Source organism: Pinus tabuliformis, chromosome Q (assembly GCF_031772625.1).
Source record: "Pinus tabuliformis cultivar Carrire ecotype Pingquan chromosome Q, CPIR1, whole genome shotgun sequence".
Taxonomy (NCBI): Eukaryota; Viridiplantae; Streptophyta; class Pinopsida; order Pinales; family Pinaceae; genus Pinus; species Pinus tabuliformis.
In genome coordinates this window covers 684,834,537-684,843,039 of record NC_142296.1, presented here as the reverse complement: position 1 = coordinate 684,843,039, position 8,503 = coordinate 684,834,537, and the positions used below count along the sequence as shown (strand labels likewise).

General features: G+C 32.9%; 1 protein-coding gene across 2 annotated transcripts; it reads left to right on the top strand.

Moving 5' to 3' along the window:
* The first annotated feature begins 1,526 nt into the window (after window positions 1–1,526).
* On the top strand, window positions 1,527–6,583 carry LOC149221403 (UBP1-associated proteins 1A-like). 2 transcript variants are annotated; one of them, XM_089385094.1, is made up of 6 exons: window positions 1,527–2,713; window positions 2,861–2,993; window positions 4,395–4,530; window positions 5,100–5,136; window positions 5,385–5,655; window positions 6,038–6,583. In XM_089385094.1, exons 1-6 carry the CDS (start codon window positions 2,504–2,506, stop codon window positions 6,061–6,063), a joined length of 813 nt encoding a protein of 270 aa, XP_089241220.1. In that variant the 5' UTR covers window positions 1,527–2,503; the 3' UTR covers window positions 6,064–6,583. The 2 variants fall into 2 exon arrangements, with proteins under 2 accessions (XP_089241220.1, XP_089241219.1); XM_089385093.1 differs by having other exon boundaries at window positions 1,529–2,713; window positions 6,058–6,583.
* The last annotated feature ends 1,920 nt before the right edge of the window (window positions 6,584–8,503 follow it).

Here is an 8,503-nt window from a genome sequence, read left to right as displayed (position 1 = left end):
TAATTATGCTAATTTTAATTTTACGAAATGAAGATAATAACAACATTTTAATGCCCAGACAGTGCTATTGAATGTTGGTAGATTAATCTTTCTTTTAATTTAAAATTTTGTTTTATGGTCATAAATAAAAGATGTGGCATACTCGTTTTAGGAGTTGTCTTTAGTGCGATTTTTTGGACTTTCCGGTGCTAGAATCATCCGGCTGAAAAAATTTGAGGTGAAAACTTGATTTGTGTTATTTAAACTGGTTTTTTTTACTGTATATATGGATTCAGCACCCTCAAAAACCCATAGGGCACTTAGATTGTGCAGGGGTTACCATCAAATTTGTGATTTCAATAAATTCCTGCGGGATTTTAGAGAAATTAGACCGGAAAAACCCATCGGAAAAGCTTCCAAAAAGTCGGACAACTCATTTTAGTAATCACTTCTATATTAATAAATGAAAATTTGAATATTAACTAACTTGCATCTCTAAATCTATGTTCACATAAACAATTATGAAATCATTATCTAAATTATTAAATGTTGGTAGATTAGTCTTTCTTTTAATCTAAAATTTTGTTTTATGGTCATAGATAAAAGATGTGGCATGTTTTGGTAGTCACTTCTATATTAATAAATGAAATTTTGAACATTAACTAACTTAAATTTCTAAATCTATATTTACATAAACAATTATGAACCACACTAGTTGGTTTAAAATTTGTTAGCCAAAAATTTCTCTCATATAATTTCTACCTAAACACTTTGCTTAATTCATTATAGATCACAAAAACCTGAATACAAAAATTATGAAATTATTATCTAAATTATCAAAATTCATAAAACAAATCTATAAATATCAACCAGATTTAATAACATAATTATACTAATTTTAATTTATATTATATTACTTGTAATGAAATAATACAGCATTTTAACGGCCACAACATCTGGGAAACTTAGACGGAAAAATTGTCCGTCGTATTGCATGTGAAATACAGCGAACCTCGAGAATGTCTAGCTCGTGACGCCCATTCTGAGCCTTCATAATTTTCTGTCAAAATATTCCCTTAGCGAAACAGCCAATAAGCGAGGTGTTTTACATTAATTATTGTCTGTAAAAGTGAAATTTATAAACTGTCGACAGCACCCAGCCCATCGCAAGGGAGAAGCTTTAATCTGGTAAAACGTCAACATCAGTATTGTGGTGCAGACAAAGAGAGTTCTAAAACGTCAACAGAGCTCTCGAGGAGAAGGGCATCGGGGCGCGAGTCGGCGACTGTCACGATCGAAGCCAGGCAGACTCGCCGGTGACCGGTCGTCTGTCTATACTTTGTGTGTCAGACAGTTGGCTGGTTGGCAGGTGACCATGCGCATGAAAATTTACATAAAAATAGCGACTAGGGGATCTGGAAGGGCGTGCAAACACAACGCCGTTTTAGTATTTGCTCTGTGGATTAACAGAATACACTCAAAAGACTTTTGGTGGTGTTGTTATATTTGGAAGCATAGGGTTTAGAGCCCAATCGTATTTTTTTTTTTGCGGTGAGTGTGGTTTGTTTGTTTGTACTGCAGAGCTTTTTTTGTTGCAGGCGTTGAACATGGAGATGAGACGGTCAAGGTTTAAGGAATTAGAACAAGGAAAAAAAAAATTAAAGTGCGTGGGAGACAGCGCATTGATGGCCAGGATGGCATCGTCAGATTTACCTAGATAATGCACTCTAGGGACACTCCAATTTGTGCTAGTGGGAGCCACATGCTGTGTACTCCCCTCTTTTGCCTTTATCGATTTTTTCTACCACTATTAGACCTCTAGCTGCTCTGCGATTCTCCCCTCCCGTCCCCCACAACCCAATTCACAGTCTTGCACCGTTCTGGTAATTCCCTCTTCCTTCGTTGTGTCTGGGCAGCAAATACGTCCGGCCGGCTCTGGTTGTCATATCAATTAGGGAGGGATTTATCTGATAAGGAGCTGGGATCTAGAATTCCTTTTGCTTTCTTGCTTTTGTTTCATGATAATCGATCACAGAGCTCCAGCCATTGCTGATGAGTCTTTCTTGACATGAGTTCACTTGGGTATTCGCTATTTTTATCTCCGAAACCCATGGGCTGCTTGGGGTGGTTTCCATGAGAGTTAACCTATTGTTTCTCGTTGCCCAAATCTGCTAGTGAGATGGATGAAAGAAACTTTGTGCGCCCTAAGAATCTATAGGGGTTGCAGGCTCTTTTAATACCCAACAACCAATCCAATCGATGTGCTGCTGTGAATAATATTGTTGTTGCAGCCGTACAGAATATGATCGATGATCAAGTTCTGGCCTTGGTCGTTTTTCGTGGATTGGATCTAATTCAGTCTCAAGGAAGTTGCCAGGCCTTTGTAGTTTATAAAAGGCAATAGTATCGTTATTGTTCTTGGGCTCTGCTTGGATACTTGTAGTTCTAGAGAAATTGAAATTTAACGACGAGTGTGGTATAATCTCAGAATATTGATTTATTGGAGATCAGAAAAGTGGGCGGCATGGCGCAGCAATCAGGAAGTGGTGGCGGTGGTGGCGGCGGGGCAATGGGTCAGTTCGGGGACACTACATATACTAAAGTGTTTGTTGGAGGTTTGGCATGGGAGACGCAGAAAGAAACGATGCGGCGTTACTTCGAACAGTTTGGAGAAATTCTTGAGGCCGTCGTTATCACGGACAAGAATACTGGGCGATCTAAAGGCTATGGCTTTGTGCGCCTCCAACCCTATTATACCCCTTACTTCCTGCAATTTAAACAAGGCTTGCAATTCTATCCTGTAGATTCTAACTGTTTTGTTCATGGTTCAATCATTCTGATTCTTGTTATAACCGGTATGCTTCCATGGATAATATTGCAGGTAACGTTTCGTGACCCAGAATCCGCCATGAGAGCTTGTGTGGATTCTTCTCCAATCATTGATGGAAGACGGGCTAATTGCAATCTTGCTTCTCTCGGTGCTCAGCGCTCTCGTCCTTCGACTCCCCAGCCTGGTTAGTATATGTATTCATCACTGGAGAATATTAATATGATAACCGATTAATCTGAGATGGGATGCTTTTGTTAGGATAATTGATCAATCTCAGATGGAATGTTTTTGTGAGAAGAGTGATTATGTTCAAGAATTTCTAGATTATTTATTCAGGCATTTTTATTGTTTATGTTTCAAACTAGCAAGTGTTGCTCATTCTCATATCTCTATCTTTAAACGTCCAAAAATTAATCTAGAAATTCTTGAACATAACTGATTCATCTCCCATATCCTCTTGCCGATATGAAAAATTGTCTCAGCGTCCATGATTTTCTTGAAAAGCATAAACATCAATACTATGAGTTTCATGGCTGACACAGACATGATCGATGTGATTCCATGATTCAATGGACATCTAAAATAGCAAATCCAGAACGTTAGCATAAGTGTATGCCGATCAATAAAACTATGCCCCATTGTGTCTATATCTAGGATTGGATATCTCCAGACAAAACCTCGAGTCCTAAGCACTTCTCAGGGTTCTTAAAAATATCTCTATTATAGAATCTAGAAGAAATTTTATAATGGTTGAAGCAATTTCAGAACATTACAAAATATTTCAGTGTCACATACAAATTTTACCATACAAGAAGTCCCATATTTATTGACATTCTCATAACCCTTGTAATAGATCTCATGTGATATATTTTGATAGGATTTTGGCATATGCAAGTTATCTCGAGGCAAGTTTACTATCAATGTTAAAGCAAATTCCAAAGACTGTAAATTATTTAATCTTGTACTTCTTATATAGGAATATCCAACATATGTGATAGATGCTCAGGTAAACTCAAAAAATTATGTAAACTATTCAAATTTTTTACCTCTTATATTGCATTATTCAAATCTTCATCCTGAATTACGTTTAAATGTATACTATCAATGTTAATGTAAACTCAAAAAATTTATATAAATTATTCAAATTTTGTGCCTCCTGTACCTGAATATTGGAATCTTCATCCTGATAGATTACAGGAATAGGTTTTACCATTTTCAGGTAACTTCATGTTATTGAACATGGTCTAGATCGTAGACATGAAACGAAATAGAATATTACTTTGCGTCTCATCTATTTTCGTTTTCTGTAAAACTGAGATTAACAGATTGTAAACGAGTACTGTTAGTTTGGACCAACCAACCAGTTGATCTAGTCAGCCTGACAGAACAGATCCAATTCAGAATACACAGTTGTTGAAGGACGTTCAAGTTGCCCTCCAGGCCACTCACATCCTTTTTATGAAAAAATCGTGCAACTATCATAGTACTTGTACACTTAATTCATATTCCATGAAAAATGCTTTGAATATCAGTAACATGTACTTATGAACTGTGCGTTGATGCCTCAATGGATTGTCCTGATCAGGTAGTCGGTTTAGAATATTGGGCTCTCTTCCTACAGGCCTTCAGACGGGAGGGTCTTTTTACAATGTTGGAGCGGCCTTCCCTCAACCTGCTCAATATGCATTCCAACAAGCCTTTTCTCCCTATCACACTTATGGGTCAGTTCTACCAGTTGTTTTTTTCTATTTTTTCCTGCATTTTTTCATGGGAATTACTCAATTTGTTTCTTAACAAGTGTGGAACTATAATATAAGTCTGTACTATCGAGCTTCCACTTTATGAACTTGCCCTTTTAATTGAGTTTATGTTTTGATCTTCATGGAATGGACATAAGCGTTCAATTTCAAATTGGTTCTATTTTATGAAATGTTTTTATATTTTATGCAAATTATTCAAGATTTCACTCTTTATATTTTCATGAAAAGAAATGTTCACTATTAAATGGACATGGTTTTCAATTTCATGGAAAGGAATTAAAATTTTAATCTTAAATGGAATTGATCTGATCGCCATCTGATGAAATGTTTTGATTCTAAAGAAAAGAAATTAAAGTTTCAATCCCAAATGGATTAAATTCTTCCATATGAAAACGAAATATAATAAATGTAAAGAATATAATATTGCAAAACTACAGCAATACATATATGCATTAGCCAAATGCAGCATAAACTGAACTATTCCATTTTAGTATATAAACTAATCCTTATGTCTGGCTTCCATGTTTCAGGTTTTCTTCGTACTCTTCAGACAACACTTTTCATCCGGTTGGTACACCCACTCAAACCTAATTAACTAACCTAATTAAGTACTATTGGATTTGGCTATAATTTTATAGTCAGACAATTTGGCTATAATTTGGCTATGATAATTTGAATCAGCCAGCAACATAAACATAAACTTGACATCACATATATATCATTTAACTATATTCTTTTTAATTTGTTTTATTGTCTTATCCTACCAATGAAGGCCTATAAATTATTGATTTGGCAACCTTTTATTCTGTATGCAGAACTATTACAGTCCATATGGAACACCTCATTATCCACAAATGTATCCAGGTCCAGCTGGAATGATCTCAAATCCTGCACTATATCCATATTTTCAATACACTCAACCTGTGCAAGGAAGTGCTGGGTATCCTCAAGCTCCCCAAAACTTTGGTGTTCATTTTCCTCAAATAATGCACTATCCAGCTCCAGGATCAGCTGGTGCAATTTCAGGCTTGCAGCCACAACAGTATGGAGGTGTGCTTTCCATTTCCACAGCAGTTCCATCCTCAGGTTAGCTAGCTCTCATAGTCATTGTTTATCCCTTGCCTAGACTAAATACTATTGAAAGTTCTCATAACAACAACTATTGTATTTGTTAGAGATAATTATACCATACCTTGTAGATTTTGGCAGAGTTTAAATTTGTGAATTGTAAGCTAAAATTATCATTGATATCCATTTTTAATGTTTTGGGTTTATTTAATCATGTTTTTCCTGCTAAAATTATTATATCTATTTTTAATGTTTTAGGTTTATTTAATCATGTATCTTCTAGCTAAAATTATCATATCTATTTTTAATGTTTTGGGTCTATTTAATTATGTATCCTCAAGCAATTCGAAAAAAATCCATGATATTGAGAGATTTCACACCTAACTGAAATGTGTAACAGTGTGTTTTGCAATGCAACAGGTATGACGTTGGCACTGCCTGCGCCATCTCTCTATCCAATACGTTCACCTGCTCAACCGCAACAGACACCTGGGGGAACATCCGATCGCTCATCAGCTTGAGTTCTTGTAATTAAAGCCGAGAGAAATACTGGATAATGAATGTCTAACAAATTTGCCTCAGGAGACAGGCGATACTCAGGCCCAAAAAAAAAAAAAAAAAACAGCAAAAAAAAAAGCCGGCTTCCAGACCCCATTCTTGAGAGACTGATCTTAACATGATGCATTCACTGATCATTTATTTTATAATTAGGCCCGATCAGATCCTTCCAGTATCGGGAATCATTTTTTTTTTCTGTTGTGCACACTGCATAATTCATTATCTCAATTGTCAAAATAATTCATACTGAAGCTATAGCCTAGATATCTCATCACTCACATATCAGCTTCGATGCTGGCCTACGAGAGCTCTTTTATATCTCTGATTGGCCACTCTTTTGTACCTTTCTCATTTATATTATATATTAATTATATATTTAGTTAGGAAACTGGCTCCTCTATCTGTGCTTTTAGTTTTTTCTATTGATGATTCTTCAAAAGCCAAATTTGCATGATCAGAGAAGTTCTCAGCAAAAACGGTATCTTCAATGAAAAACTCGCTTTGTCAAAGGACGATTGAGTGAGTTTCCACGAAGGTGTTAAAACATGTAAGGTTCGCATTTTTTATTTGTTGGAATGTTCAAAAACAATTTAATGCTTTGAAGTTCATTTTACAATAATAAATATAAGAATTATGTATATATCACATTAGGTATATAATATTCATTTAGTAAAGATAAAATAGAATAAATTTATAATTATTTTATATTTTAAAATATTTTATGTATGTATAATAATATAGTTTGAGTAGGTTTAATAGTTAAGAGTATGTGTTTTCTTTTAAGAGGTTACATGTTCAAAACTAGAGGGGTACAATATGTATACTTTCCTAAATTTAGGAATCAAATCCTTGTCATGAGGTGGGTCCCTTATCCTACAAACAAGGGGGTCTGATATACCAATTTGATGTTTCCCTTGACTGTGACCTTAAAATTAGATAATAATAATAAAAAAAAAATAGATTTAGAGATATCTTTTAAAAAATTATAATATAAATATATATTTTTTAAATTTTATTTAAATAATATTTATGGATAGATTTAAGAAGTTACAATATATTGGTAAGGTGTACTATTTAAAATTTTCTTATTTTAAATTAATTTATAAAATAATATTAAAAATGATGATTATGAAATGTTTAAAAGTTTGTTATTTTATAATTTTTTATTTTAAAATAATTTATAAATTAATATTCAAAGTGATGATTATGAAAATTTATAATTTTTTAGTGTTATTTTTTTTTAATATTAAAGTAATAATTCATGATATGCAGATATTGACCGAGTTCTAGTTTAATATATATATATATATATATATATATATATATATATATTAAAATTAAAATTAAAATGATGATTATGAAAATTTATAATATTTTATTGTTAAAAATATTTTTAATATATGAATATTAAAGTAATTATTTATGACATGTAGATATTGACAAAGTTGTAGTTTATCATTATATAAAACATGGATAAAGAAAACAAAATGAAAAATATATATAAATAATTGAAATGATTTTAAAATTAATTTAGAAGAAATCAATTTTTTTATTAAATTTAAATATAAAAAGCATTTTAGATATATTATCAATGGTTTTTATATATTTTTAAATGAAGTTAGAGATGAAGATGAACAATGGAAAAGATTATTGTGTTATTTTAAATTTATTGATTGCCTTTCAACTTAGCTTGGAATAATTTATTGTAATTCATGATGATCATATCAACTTCATGATGATGTAGGGCAAAGTTGAGGTCAATATAATTTTTTGTGACAAAAGCATAAGATGAGGTTGGAAATATGATGGAGAAGATATTGGGTTCATTTGGAACTATTTCATCAAAATGTTCAAGTTTCTAATGTATCATTTGACCTATTTTTCTAGTAACATGTTATCTAAATTGAATTCCTTAATAAAATTATAAGACTTGTATTCCTTTTGAATAATTTGATTCATAAAGGAAAGACTTATAACCTACTTGCTTGATCAACATGGTACTTTGTGGAATTAACTTTTTAATCTTTGTTTCTAACTTATGTAGTGATCTTTGTTCTGTAATGGCTATAAGGCCTTTATCCAGGATCTAGTTTTGAGTACGACTACTCTTCATGATTAAAGTTATAGCCTAATCTCTTGTATAAAGTAAACACATCAACCTACTAACAACTAAGTGCAACTACTCAATCATTAAAGGTATAACCTACTTTCTAGTATAAAGTACACACATTAACCTACTAACAACATAAGACAATAAAAATCAATACTTTGCAAACTCTATCACTAAGAACTTTGCCTTCAATGTAAC

Bases quoted from the DNA above. Each gene is read 5' to 3' on its own strand.
- LOC149221403 (XM_089385093.1), top strand. From the start codon at position 2,504: ATGGCGCAGCAATCAGGAAGTGGTGGCGGTGGTGGCGGCGGGGCAATG. The intron at 2,714-2,860 runs GTGCGCCTCCAA...ATAATATTGCAG, and splicing joins GATCTAAAGGCTATGGCTTT to GTAACGTTTCGTGACCCAGA. The intron at 5,656-6,057 runs GTTAGCTAGCTC...GCAATGCAACAG, and splicing joins CACAGCAGTTCCATCCTCAG to GTATGACGTTGGCACTGCCT.